The sequence below is a fragment of the Gymnodraco acuticeps genome, unplaced genomic scaffold, assembly GCF_902827175.1.
Source record: "Gymnodraco acuticeps unplaced genomic scaffold, fGymAcu1.1, whole genome shotgun sequence".
Taxonomy (NCBI): Eukaryota; Metazoa; Chordata; class Actinopteri; order Perciformes; family Bathydraconidae; genus Gymnodraco; species Gymnodraco acuticeps.
In genome coordinates, this window is record NW_022989979.1 from 615,673 (window position 1) to 630,041 (window position 14,369).

Consider the following 14,369-nt stretch of genomic DNA (forward strand, 5'->3'; position numbering starts at 1 on the left):
CACGAATGGCCCGATGTTCCTACGATCACAGCCGAATTTGAACATTTCCTTTATCGTGTGTCCATCGGGTTGTTTTATTGCACAACAAAATCATGTAAACATATTATGTAAATAACCCAATTTGTGTTCTGTGAAACTAAAAAGGATATAATATATTATTTTGAAGGACAGTTGACAGGAAGTTGTTGTTGTTATGGAAACAACATTACGGAGAAAACGTAATATTTTCTACATATAACGACGGATAAAGTAAAGAACAAAGTCTGAAGATATCAGTACAGTATCATAGTACTGTAACATAATTGTTTTTGGTACTTTCATTGCAGTTGTATGTCTTAGATGTAATGTAAATGTTGCCTTCGTGTGTGGTTCGGGGCCATCTTCGTGCGAAATTCACAATTCCATATTCGTGTGTCCATCGGGTGTCAATTTTGGGACAGTGTGACAGGGCCTTAAGGGCAAAGCAAAAATGTTACAGAGAGCAGTTTGGGTGTTTTGTTGCTTTGCTGCTCTGTTCTCATCTCTAGTATCTCACAGGCTTTTTAGTTAACTTCCTTTCGGCCTCATTTTCAGTCTGTCTGGCTGTCTGTGTTGCTTTTCCTCCCACTCATTACAATCTGCTGTATTTGCGCTCAAAAGCCTCTACTAGTCGCACACACAAGACACACCTAATTAACGCAGGTCTTTCTCACACAGTACACCCATCTCTTGCAAGGGGGAGGATAGCAAAATAAATGAGAGAACAAGGGTAATGGATGGGAGAGAAGTGGAGGAGGAAATTAGTAAATGGACAGAGGAGGTTATTACAGGGTGTGATCAAAAGAGGGACAGAAAAGAGGAGCAGGCATAACAGAACAGAAATGTACGAGCTGCTCCACTGATCAGCCGGCCGACACTGATCGCCCTGATTGTGGCAAATTGAATCCCTTCTGAACTTCTCCGCATATTTTTGTGTCTGATGATAACATTCGCTGATGGAAAGATATTGAGCTTAATTCAATCTTTTATCTCTCCTATTACTGTAGTTACTTTTGGGGAAACTGGGACGACATATAAAATACACACACCACAGAGAAAGCTGTCCTTAATCTGTGTGGTTCTTCTATTGACTGATGTGATGAAGGTTGTTTTGCATCTAATTCACATTAGACAAACACCAATGGAGTATTTCTGTACTTGTGAGGACCCTCATAAACATAGCCCATTTCCTAACACCTTACCCTAACCTTAAAGGTAGTGGTACTAGTATACAAACTGTAGTATCATATAATGTCCTTTGTTTTCTGTCATGTTTGTATTAATGTTTGGAACTAATTGAAGCAGGTCACCATTGTAAAAGAGGTCTATGATCTCAATGGGTTTTATCTGTATAAATAAAGGTTTTGAATTGAATTGAATTGAAAGGGTAAGACCATTCATTTTGCACTCTAAGTCTATTACCATCTCTTTGGAAGCACTACTGTGAGTGTAAAAAAAAACATTTTAATAAGCATTTTGTTGCTGCACAAAATCGGCAAAATTGCTTCTTCACTTGGACATTATTCAGAGCAGAAGACTACAAGTTTGAAAAATATAAAAAATAAACTGTTGGTGTGGGTTCAGAAATAAGTGAGCTCCAAATGTCAGATGTAGGCTTTCAGCTTGAAGTTGAGTCTACATGTCATCACTTGAGATGCTTTGCTGGTACTATAGGAACTTGATTTCAACAAAAAGGAACAACGCATGTACAAAAATAAAATCTTTATCCCAGTTTCTGCTGCATCGAATTTAGACCCTTTTTAAAAATGTGTCCATCACAAGTGTTATATGAGTGCAATGCTAAATGGGTGGAGTACTCTAACTCCTAACTTGTTTACCCATCAATACCAGCTGCCTAACCCCTGAATTAAACCTTAACCTAATTCTCACCTCTTAAACGTCTTAACTTCTTAGAACCAGGTTTTTACCAAACGGCCCTTTGAAGGTCCCACCCAATTACCACATTTTTCAAAATGATCTCACTTCCAAGGTCTAACACTCAAATAATTCAAGACAAAAAAAGACATACAAGCAAACATACACACACAAAGACTTAAAAACCCATGCAAGCCTTGATGCCCGTGAAATACATTTTCAGTTTAATAACATTGAATATTGTGCCTCCAGATCAATTGAACTGCAATCAAACACGCTCCCTCCTTCTCGTTCATGTGTTGGGAGGAGCCGGCGTGTTGTTGTGGAGAAGTAATTATTTGCTTGGCCAGTCTGAGCCTGCTTTGAGTCTCAAGGACGGACTCGCCTGCAGCTACAGTACCAACCAACACTGCAATCACAAAACGGAAATTGGCAGTGAGGGTGTGTAAAAGCGTGTGTGTGCTTTTGTTTTTCTGTGTGTATGCTGAAGGGGCCGTGACTTGAATCACGGTGTGTCCTTGTGTTTTTTGTGTGTATGCTATGGATGCAGAATGTATAGTGTGGCTCATATCTTTCAGAACTGTGTTGGTGTGTGCGTGTGTGTGTGTGTGTGTGTGTGTGTGTGTGTGTGTGTGTGTGTGTGTGTGTGTGTGTGTGTGTGTGTGTGTGTGTGTGTGTGTGTGTGTGTGTGTGTGTGTGTGGGGGGGGGGGGGGGGGGGCATATACTCGCGTCAGGATGTGTGTATGCCTGTGAGCCTGTGTAGAGCAATGGCTCGTTCCTGCAGGTCTCCACCTTGGGGAATCACAGCCCCACCATAACTTATACACACACTCTTTTGTCACACTATAAAAACTGGGATGGGGAGCAGGAAATTGAGGTTGGAAAGGAGATTGGGGAGAAACTGGGAGCGTGTGGGTGGGGAGGAAAGGAGGGAAGAGAAGGTTTCAAAACAGCACAATGTGGGGAAGACAGAAAGGAGGAAGAGAGAGGAAATATAAAGAGCTAGAAAGATAGAGATTGGAAGGAGGCCAATTGAGGAAGAACATCAGTCATGAGAGATGAACTGATCATCATTTCACTTTCTGGCCCTATAAAATATGTTTTTACGACGGCTTTCCCCAGTTGACTGCTACCTGTTTTTATATGGCTCTGTATTTGTATGTATGTGGGTGGTACACAGCGTATTCAAAACATGCATGCTGCCATTTGTGTGACGTGTGCTGGTGTCCATGCATGTGTGAATGTCCATAAACAGGATGATTATCGAGTGTAAAGTGTGTGTGAAAAGGATTTCATGGTGTCATTTTCTTTAGTGTGTTTTTCTGAGTTTCTGTGTGTGTGGGTGCGTCCAGTGTGGTGTGCAGCTGTAAAGCTGTGCCAGAGAGTTTTGAGTGATTGCCTTGGACTACCACAGCCAGGAGACCAATAACAGGAGGCGGCTCAAGAAGGCTCCTGCCAAGTGACCAATGATTAGATCCAACAGAAGGGGACCAGAGCTGAATGGCCCGTCATTCCTCGGCTTAATTTCTCCTCAGAGCCCAATTCCAAGCCTCCCCGAGAAACTAGACGGCTTTTCTATCGTGAGTGTTTCAGAAATGCATTGGTTTACACTCTGGGTCTTTAGTTGTGTTCAGGGCTCTGTAGCAGGGAGAGCATGTGGTTGGAAAGCGTGCTATGATTGGAAATGATAAAGTGTGTTTAGTTCAATCAGTTAGGGTTTTTACAAGAAATTATCTAAACAGGATGTGGTAAATATTGCTCATGAATCTCTGTGCTAAAGGCCGCTACACACCAACCTGAGACCAAAGAACGCGTACCGAAGGCGTCCCGACTTTTACGTCGCCTGCGTCGGCTACGCTGCCCGCCTACGAACACACGCAAAGACTTCAGTCGACGAGCGGCAATAACATGTTGAATTGGCCGCGGGAGGTGTGAAAATGTGACGTAAAGCAACGACGGTGCGGGACACACCAACCTGAGTATGGGCGCCGCGAATGGACTGCCTCTGATGGCCTCTGACTCCCAAAATCGGGTAGGTGTGTCAGGCAGGGGCGGATCTACCGGGGTGGCATGGGGTGGCAACTGCCACCCTAAACAATAGCCTTGCCACCCCAGCTGCCACCCCAGTTGGCATCTTTGTTTTGAAAAAAAAGTTGTGGCTCATCGGACATTTATGAGAGAAAGTCTCTAATGTCCGAGTGCAAGTGAATGCAGCACAAGATGCACGTCATGTAACCCCTCCCCCGGTCCTGGCGCGAGAGTGGAAATATGATTGGTGGCGAATTCACTTGAACGGGGGGACGGCGCAAAACGAGAAGCGTTTCGGACCCAAGCACTGAATGAATGAGGTAGTTGCGGTCTACAATGACAGAGAAGAGAATGTCAAGTTTGGCTGTACTCAGCATTGAATCAAAACGCACTACAGCTGTTGATCTTAATAAATTTGTGATGCGTTTTGCTGAACAAAATAGTAATCGCCGCATTCAGCTGTAATAGACATGCCAACTTAATGCTCTGCTCACGGATGACTCGATGAGAATAACAAACTGTTAAGATGATGACCTTGTATGCGTGTATATATTTTTTTCTTTGAGGGGGTCTGCCCCCAAAAAACTGTTTTAAGTCCTGAGAAAGTCAAATAAGACGGTGTGTAAAACTACACTGCTCAGCCAACAGAAAGTAACCACTTTTATTTAACTAGGCCAGTAGGTAAGGACCTTCCACTGGATAATAACTGCAGCGATGTTTTAGCTGAATACACGTTTTTTAAGCCTAACTGATGCAGTTAGTCACTTCTTTAATGTTTGTTCTTTCTGATGTAAAGTCAAGGTTGTAACTGTATATCAATAATGATATAATTACTTGTTTTTCAAATTTGAAGGAGGGTGAGCAAGCATCTTGATGAACATTCATCATTAACTCCTCCAAAAAATATAGTTTATTCAATAATAAATGAATATGTGAATCATAACAGTTCTTCACTATATCTGTAAAGCGTCTTTGAGCACCTGTAAAAACGCTAACAAATTAAATCTATTATTATTATTATTATTATTATTTATTAACAGTGATTGACAGCTGATAGGAATAATATGATTGTTAATATTATCATATTCATTCAGACAAACATCGATGAGACAGTTAATTAATGTACTTATTGCAGCAGTCTGTATAAATTTGGTTCTCCTGCTGGTCTAAGAGTGAGACAAACTCATTCAGTTATTGTTCAGTTAAAATTCATTAAATTACGTCTGCCACCTTATATGTAAGGCTTTACTGATGTGCCACAACAATATCACCTATGTGATTGAGTTAACATATTAATATTGTGGCTTTCCAAGTTAACATTGATTGTAGGGGTGTAACGGTTCACAAACATTTCGGTTCGGTACGTACCTCGTTTTTAGGTCACGGTTCGGTTCGGTACGTTTTCGGTACAGCAGAAAAAATTATCACAAAACATTAAATATTTTTTTTTAAATTATTATTAAACTGACTAATGTATTCAAATAAATACAAAATATAGTAAAAATAAACATTAAGGTGCAGCATTTCGATGAACTGAAATAATCTGTATTTGAACTGTACTGTACCTAAGCAGCCGGCTTGACATTAGGACTTGCTTTTCATTGTATTTTCATGTTGTTTAAAAGAAAGATGAACTTGTCCACATTGCTTGCTGAAATGGCAGATCTGCTGGCACTAACAATGTCTCCTGCTGTGGAGAACACCCTCTCTAGGGACAGAGGTAGCAGACACAGCCAGGTAGCGCTTTGCTAACATGGCAACATAAGGATACTTGGCGTTTGTAATAGCTTTGGCTCGGTCTGAACTTTCTGCGAGTGGTGGAGGCTTACATGCTAGTGGGAGTTGGGTTTGCACTTCAGTCTTTTTCTTTTGGTACCAGGTGATATTTACGTTCGGTGATGCCTTTTCAAATGAGTGTGATGTATTGCCAGCCGCGTAACCAATGTTAGTTGAACAATGTCGACAAACAGCTTTGGTTCGGTCCACCTGTCTTTGTCCGTCATCCTTGTACGTAACTGCGAAACCAAAATGTTTCCAAACCGGAGACTTCAATGATGCTGGAGGATTTTCAGCTCAACTTTATCTGCGTTCGCCATTTTGACAGTTCCTCAAATTACTGACTACATTTGAACGCATCCCTGTGACCAGCTCTCATAGTATGCCTCTCGTCCAATGAAATGACTTGGTCGCTCTATGCTATATACCTGAGATTACTTCCAGAAAGTTGTTCTCAATTTTTTACGTTTAACGCTATATTCGTTCGGTACACACGTGTACCGAACCGAAGGGCCCGTACCGAATAATTTCAGTACGGGTACGTGTACCGTTACACCCCTAATTGATTGATATGATTGCGATTTCAATCAGCATATACTTCTGTCAGGGGATGCCACCCCTCAAAATCTCCTGCCACCCTCTTGCCACCCCATGAATATTTGTCTAGATCTGCCCCTGGTGTCAGGGCCTTAACTCTTATGTTATTTCTCTGCCTTATTTAAAGGGTTATAGTTGTCAAGCCTACTTGCAGAGTGTGTGTGTGTGTGTGTTTTTTTAACGGTACTACTACTTTTATCGATAACGCTTATCGATCCGGTCCTTTAATGGTAGTAGGCTACTCTGATCGGTTCTTTTGGAGAAAACAATAAGATGAACAAAATTAACATTGCTTTTTATTTATATTATAAATTAGATAAATAATATTTCACATCAAAAGAAACAACAATGTTTTAACAAATCGTATTAAATAATATGATGACAGAATTGTAAACGGAATAGCTGAAACTTTAACAAAATAATAATGGAAGGAACTGGTTCCCCAATTAAGGCTTTAGTTTAGTGTCCAAAGGTGATCATACGAGAAAATGCTTTGTTCTTTGACTTGCAATAGGTTGGTAGTGTCAATCAGACCAGATGCAGAGCTTTATGTCAAAGACATCATGCGTTTTTGCTTATGGCTTAGTCATCGAGAGATGTATATAAGAAGAAGACTTCTGCTTAGTGTATGAGTAGATTCACCCCAAAACCCCAATCTTCCTGTTTTTATTGTGGCTCTCTTCATCTGTTCATGTACAAAAATACATATCTGATGTTGCACCATGTGTGTAATTCTCAGTAATAACACTCTAGACTTGTACTGTTCAGGCAGAAAGACCCTCGACCCCCTTACTATCAGAAGGGTAGGCACAGGTGTGTGCTGTAGGTTTAAACATAGGGTAAACGGAGAGTAGAGGAAAATAACAATCTGGTGAATTCAGAGAAGTACTTTACTAAAGCGGTAAAAGACAAAATGTACGATATTATGATATCCACAACATAAAACGATAATTTATGCCATATGAGGATATCAATATTATATAGATACATACAGAAGGGGCAGGTAAAATAAGATTTTCTTCTCCCTGCTCCTTTCCACCATGCGCTATAAAAAACAACCAGTATAAGTGTACATGTTTTGTAAAGTGTATGTTTTGTTTTAAAATAACTGCCATGTATGAAATAAACAAATAAACCAAAACAAAACAAAGAAAGGAATGTCTCAGGCCTGACTCAGACCTTTTTTATTAAAGTCCCATCTAGGAATATTTTTTATCAAGGTTTTATTATTTAATGTAATCTAATCCCAATAACCTAACAACTGTTATGCACCATAAGAGACTTGAAGAACAAGAAATGCACGAAAGAAATAAGGTAAATAGACAGGAAGTCGGATCAACACCACTATGGCCCTTAGTTGTTAAACTTGGTGTGACTGCCTTTAATTGATCTGCTTTCCAGTAGCACACACTGAGTTGTGTTGGAGTGTAATTTCTCTTTTCTTGTGTATGTATAGAGGGACTTTAGCCCATTATAGTGCTAGAGGAGAGATTGGTTTTCTTTAGCATTCATTTTCTTCAGAACGTTATTTTCCAAGGCACAATGTAATGTAAATTGTTTTAAAGCATGCATTTATCCTGTTAAGCCCCAAGCCTGTTTTTAAGGTCTCAGGCTCGAAAATGACATTCCCAGAACAAATGACCATAACTTCACTTCTAAAAGGGGTACATTATTAATCTTTTTTCTCAAAGCAATGATAAACCTGTGAGTTGGATGTAGAACAGTCAGAATCAATATAGCATTTTTTTTATTTTAAAGTAAATTCAGATTGAACATAGTAAAAAAAAATGTAATTATAGTGTCCGTCCAAAAGAAAAACATTACTGAAAACCACCCTTGAATGATGGGATCGGAGACTAAAAGCTTTAGGAATCCAAACTATAACATATAAGTACCCTGTATCAAGATTGATGCAAAACAAGTGACATTTGACCTTTGACCTTTTTAGAGAGGTTTAGCAACAACAACAAAACACCTCTGGGGTCATTGGGGTGGATTTGCCGTTTCTCTGGAGCCCATTGGTCGATTTTGATGATTGACACCTCTTTTCAACCGTTAGAGCCAATAGAATCGAGGGGGAGATCCTAAATCCACAAACATTGAGGAGTGAGAGTGATGCGCACGCAGTTTGCCCAAACCGAAAGCTTTGTTACGCTCTGAAAACTAGGTTTATTGATGATGGATTATCAGTAATCATTTCAAAATGACACAGACACATTGGATTAACCTTCATCAGCGTTTTTATCGTTTTAATGCCATTGAACACAACTTTTGATCAGAACAAAAGCAAAGGTAAGAGTATTTGCCGTTTGGCTCAGTAAAGCTACGTTGTGTGATGTCTGGGTTTGCGTCCCCTGCCGCGAGTTTTGATCGCACAGTGATGATGCTAATACTTTTAGAATCTGTGGATTTCTACCGTGAGTTCTGTGCTAAGTGCATTAGCATTTTTTCGCTCAGGGCTAATTCAGAGTTTCGGCGTTAGACTTGTGTTTCGTTTAGCTACAAATGGTTCATATCGTCAGTTAGCTGAGTTTCTTCCCGTTAAGTGGATATGACACATTCATTACATTACATTACATTGCATTTAGCTGACGCTTTTGTCCAAAGCGACTTACAATAAGTACATTCGACCAGGAAGACACAACCTTGAAGAAAACAGAATCATATAAGTACATCAGGTTTCATAGAGCCAAACATTTAAAGTGCTACTCAACTGGCTTTAGGTAAGCCAGTCCTTTATTAGTATAAAAGTGCTTCGTTAATAGTTTTATCGCTCGAAGTGGAGTCGAAAGAGATGAGTTTTCAGTTTGCGCCGGAAGATGTGCAAGCTATCTGCCGTCCTGATGTCAATGGGGAGCTCATTCCACCATCTTGGAGCCAGGACAAGCAAACCCACGTGTTTTCGCCGATGTGAACTTGGGTCCCCCTCGCAGCCAGGGTGCAGCGAGTCGTTTGGCTGATGCCTATGCAGAGCGTAGTGCACGCGCTGGGGTGTACGGTTTAACCATGTCCTGGATGTAGGAAGGGCCAGATCCATTCGCAGCATGGTAAGCAAGTACCAGTGTCTTGAAAGTGGATTCTAGCAGTTACCGGAAGCCAGTGAAGGGAGCAGAGGAGCGGAGTGGTGTGGGAAAATTTAGGAAGGTTGAAGACCAGACGAGCCGCTGCATTCTGGATGAGCTGCAGAGGTCGGATGGCACATGCAGGTAGACCAGCCAGGAGGGAGTTGCAGTAGTCTAGGCGTGAGATGACGAGAGCCTGGACCAGAACCCGTTCGCTTTCTGTGTCATTCATAGTTTGTTAAATGTTAAGAAGCCCCGCTGTTTCTTGCAAGATGTTGCGTTTTGCCCCAGCCGGCAGGGGCATGGGGCTTAACAGGTTATTCTAAGGGTTTTGTCTTATTTGGTTTTTAATTACTACTCTGTACGTTTTAGTTCTAGTATTTTCTCAGACTGTATAGTTCCTTTTTGTTTACCCTAAAAAAAAGGCCTTCTTAGAATGTGTGATTCTTAACCGTGTCTGCTGCTTCATACTTGCAGATTGGGAATAATGATTACTAACGAAATGAAGAAGATGGGGTTCACTGCGTGTGTAAAAGAGGAAGCCTTTATAGAACAACAAGGTTAAATACACAGACACCTTTATAAATAGAAAATGTATAAATAGAAAATTAAAATATTGACTCCTCCCTGCATTAGAGTTATAATGTTTACAGATAGGTGATGATTTAACTGTATGGTTTATTCGGATGATTTTGTTAGTTTTATTATCATCTGTATGTACCTGTTTCTTCTTTGTCTGTGCTATTGTAGCATAACTCTCATTAGGTGTGAGCACATAAGCTATGAAGCAGTTTTGTTAGTTTGGTATGTTAAACTTACATAGCTCAGTTTTTCAGATAACAGTTTAGTTATGCAGGACTCAGGAGTCCCCAATGATGGACACACTGTGTGTGTGTGTGTGTGTGTGTGTGTGTGTGTGTGTGTGTGTGTGTGTGTGTGTGTGTGTGTGTGTGTGTGGTGTGTGTGTGTGTGTGTGTGGTGTGTGTATTGAGTTGTAGAATTGATCAGATAGAGCAGCAGGGTGGTCCTGCATATAGTTGTCAGTACATCCTGAAGAAAAGCCCATGTGAAATCTGGCATAAATAAGCAGTAAGAGTTTAATCTGCTGTATTCATCGGCTTCCGTTCAGTCTTTAATTCATGGGTAAAATGAGTCAGGCCTAGCTGTTGGTCTACGGGGCCAATTTATGAGCAACACATCTTCCGTCTGTATAATTCACAAACTGACCTCGGCTGTTTGACTCATTGATTTTTGCTAGAGTGGGTCTCCTAAAGCATCCCTCCCCTGCTGTTGGTGGGACTTCGTCCAGGAACCACTGTGTTCCGGCTCTGTGGCTCGGGCACATGCTGTGGTCGTCACAGGGTTATTGGGAAGGTGAGGGAGGCTCTGGCTGGCTGGTCTGCTGGGTGCTCCGGGCTTCTGGATGTGGATGGCTCCCACAGGACCTGCTCCCACTGATCATTACTGTCTATGAATAGCTGCTGCATTGCAGATGGAGGGAGGAGAAGGAAAGGTACACAGGAGGAAATTATGGAATGGGTATAGAAGAGCTAATGGGTTGTGGAGAAATGGGGAATAAGAAGGTGTGTATTTATGTTTTTTGTGCGCATGTGGGGAGAACAATTTCATTTCAAGGATACTCAGGTGCCCCACTGTTTTCAATTTCCTGTTTTCAATAGCTGCTGAAAATAAAAAATCAGCACATCAGAATACAAAAACAGCCAATTGTCGTCAGATTACTAAACAAAGTGTGTGTGTGCAAGTATCAGAGACAAACAGAGAGAGAAATGTTTTCGGTGAATGACTGAAAACAGCCAGACAGGGTGGAAAAGAAGATGATGAAGAGGATGTGTTTCACCGCCTTATTATTGCTGAGCAGCCCCAGGAACCACCATGTTCACTTATTATGCGATGAACACATTCATAGGACATTGCCATTTTAATTCACTGAAGTCTGTATCCTACATTTAAACAAAGACTGAGATATTCCTTATTTCATCACCAACATTATTGACCTAAAACCAAATCGTATCCTAAAATGGAATGGCTAACGGGGATCTACTTCTGAGATGTAACTCCAACTTGACTTTGTAAACAAATTAATGTCCATATCTGAGTAATGCCGGGCTGCAAGTGGGGATTTTTGATTTTGTCGATTCCTCTGATTCAGGCAATACAAAAAAACGCACATTCAGACTCACACAGAAAAGATAAATATCACCCTTGTTATGAGAAACATGTTGCCAATACAGATTGACTGGTGGGTTCCACCGACTCTTGAGTTATTTGATCGATTGTCTGGCCTTTTTGATGATGATGTTGATGATGATGATGATGATAAAAAGTAATTACCATTTCGCTCTGCTGCAAAATTCCTGTGGCATAAACTGGCAGAAATGTGACATTATTTTGCCCTTGTGGCAAATGTTGGAGGTTTGGTTTCTGCATGAAAATGCTTTGGCACTAAGGTTAAAACCATGGTTAAAACTCAGACCTCTCGCTCTCTCTCTCTCTCTCTCTCTCTCGGCTCTCTTCTCCATCTCTCATCTCTCTCTCTCTCCGTCCCTCTCTCTCCTCCCTGTGTCTCTCTCTATCTCTCTCATAAATATATACTCCCTCGGCTTCATTCCACTCACTTCGTCCAGTCGCCGGTTAACGGACGCGCGGTTGCTAGGAGCTTTAACCGGCAGAGCGGCGCGGGCTCTCCCCCCGCCATTCCTCGTGTCGAGCCCTGGAATGTCGAATAGCGGCTCGGGCTCTTCCTCGCGGAAGGAGTTCGATGTGAAACAAATCCTCAGGATCCGATGGAGGTGGTTCGGTCACCCCTCGGTCCCTCCGCCTCAGTCCCCGCCGCTGGGAGACTACTTCGCCGGGAGGAGGGCGGGTGACACCTCCGGAGATGGACCTTCAGTAAGCGGCTCTAGCACCTCCAATTCAGCCAGCGCGAACCCTAGCTCCGGGGGTCACAGCGGGCTGGTGGCCAGCGGCAGCGCCGGGTCTAACCTGTGTCACGGTGCCAACAGAAAGTTTGGTGATCCGCCCGGGAGTCGGGGCGGTCCGGGTGGAGCGGCAGCAGGAGCCACGGGGAGCTCCTGTCCCCGGTCCTTCAGCCAGCCAGAGTGCAGGAGCCCCGCTGCCGCGCTGTCGTGGGTCTCTCCGCCGCCTCATCGTCGCTCCCGTCCGGTTACGAGCATGGAGCCCCCCGGAGAGGCTCCTGTGCTGCCGCTGGTACCCGAGCCACCCGCTCCTGTCAGCGTGGAGGAGGAGGCGGTGGCACTGGCAGCTTCGGGCACCGAGGAGAACAATAACCACCTGGAAACCGACTCCAGCTCCTGCAGGTAGGAGGGGTCTTGGATTGGTTAATCTGTGTTAAATGTCTGTCTCGGGACATTTTAGCTAAAACTAAAGTTGTAGGGCAGAACAAAAGTCAGTGATGTTCACAATATCAAAACCCAACTCCCTAAAGTTAGGGCAAGAACATCTCCACTGGTTGACTAAGCTTTTACAGGAAAGCAAATGGGTGTTTTATAATTTAATTAATCATTCTGCTTTATCTTCAGAAGTTGTAGATAACTGACATTAATTTATCGCTTTACTGCATTCATTATCATCATTGCTGGAAGGTGCACTTTGTGGTTATGTTTCTCCTAAATAGAAACAAGTAAATGGTGGATTAACTGAGAAAGAAGCTGGTCACAGAGTATAATGCAGCAGTCGAGGGCCACAGTACAGACAGACAGAGAGAGAAAAATGATGGCTGAGTATCCTACCTTTGGGACAGCATGTGGTCCACTGATTTCTCCCCTCAACCTCGTAATGAGGCTCCAAGAAAAAGCTCTTAGAAAACACAAACACAAACGCACACTCTTGTAAATATGGGATTTTCAGAGTCAAATTAACAATATGACTCCAGGGGCTCCTCGTGTAGCTAGATACTACACTTGACATTTATATTGTTTTGTCTTCAATGACTGATTCTCTTAAGCTTAAAGCCTTCACAAAATCCTCAGTGCTTTGCATGTTTCTGTGCACACGCTTGATGGTGTGTTATGCATTGGTGTGGCCATCCAGCTGTTGTGTTGTAAAAATGGCATTAAATTATTAGTTGCCATAGAGACAGCAAATCAAGCCAATTAGGGCATCAGAACTCCTGTCGAAGAATTTGTTTTTGTTTATGATGCAGCTGTAAATGTGATAGAGTAAAGGGAAATACAGACTGTGTGTGTGTGTTTACTATACTTGCATTATGATGCATCTGAAAGCCTCTTATTATACACTGTGTTCTCAAGACACACATCAAAACATATAAATGATTCATACAGTAGGACATGCACACACTCTCACACTTTAGAACAGCTTTCTTTGTGAGCAAAACCTGATGTATTGTTTTAAATCGATTAATGTTTGAAGTGCTCACGATTTCACGGCATGTGTATGATTGTGAGACAGAAACAAATAAATGGAAAGAAAAATGTGTTTTTTTTAAATGTCTCTTTTTATGCAAGGCTTGATGCCATGTCTGGCATGTCTGGCAGCGCGGAACATGTGTAACCTCTGCTTAATAGTAATGCACATTTACACCCCAGCCTCATTTACATAAGCAAAGACAAATGATGATGTAAACTTGAATATAATTTGGTTATGTATTGTGCATGTGCATGGAAGTAGCCCTCCTTGCATGGTGGTTGCCATACCAACACAGCTATTTGTAATGTCTATAGCTAACATGGGCAGTTCTGTGCATCACATTTTTGGGTGATTTATGTATGAATTCATCCCCTCCCTCTGAGAGCTCCTGTGTACAGCATGATATTCCAACAACGAGTGGCAGCATCCCAAGTGGGATCATGGAGAGGGACACACACTGAATCCCAGAGTGGCTGAAGGCTCGGCTCGAGTCCACTGATCTCCTCCTCTCCTTTTTTACTTTTCACCACACCCAGCTCCCCCCCTTCCCCTATAATCCCGGTGTCCCTCCCTTACTCACTCTCTCTCCCCCTCTGTCCCGTGTT

At 42.2% G+C, this 14,369-nt stretch overlaps 1 protein-coding gene across 2 annotated transcripts in view; it reads left to right on the top strand.

Moving 5' to 3' along the window:
* Positions 1-14,369, top strand: part of klhl5 (kelch-like family member 5) — a 63,658-nt gene that overhangs the window by 18,361 nt on the left and 30,928 nt on the right. Inside the window, exon 1 of one of the 2 annotated variants that reach the window (XM_034211563.1) lies at positions 11,980-12,695. The exons of the other annotated variant lie outside the window; for it this stretch is intronic. Coding sequence (XP_034067454.1) covers positions 12,094-12,695 — 602 coding nt within the window. The 5' untranslated portion in view covers positions 11,980-12,093. Of the gene's footprint in view, positions 1-11,979; positions 12,696-14,369 lie in introns of those variants that run through there. 2 annotated transcript variants of the gene reach the window in all.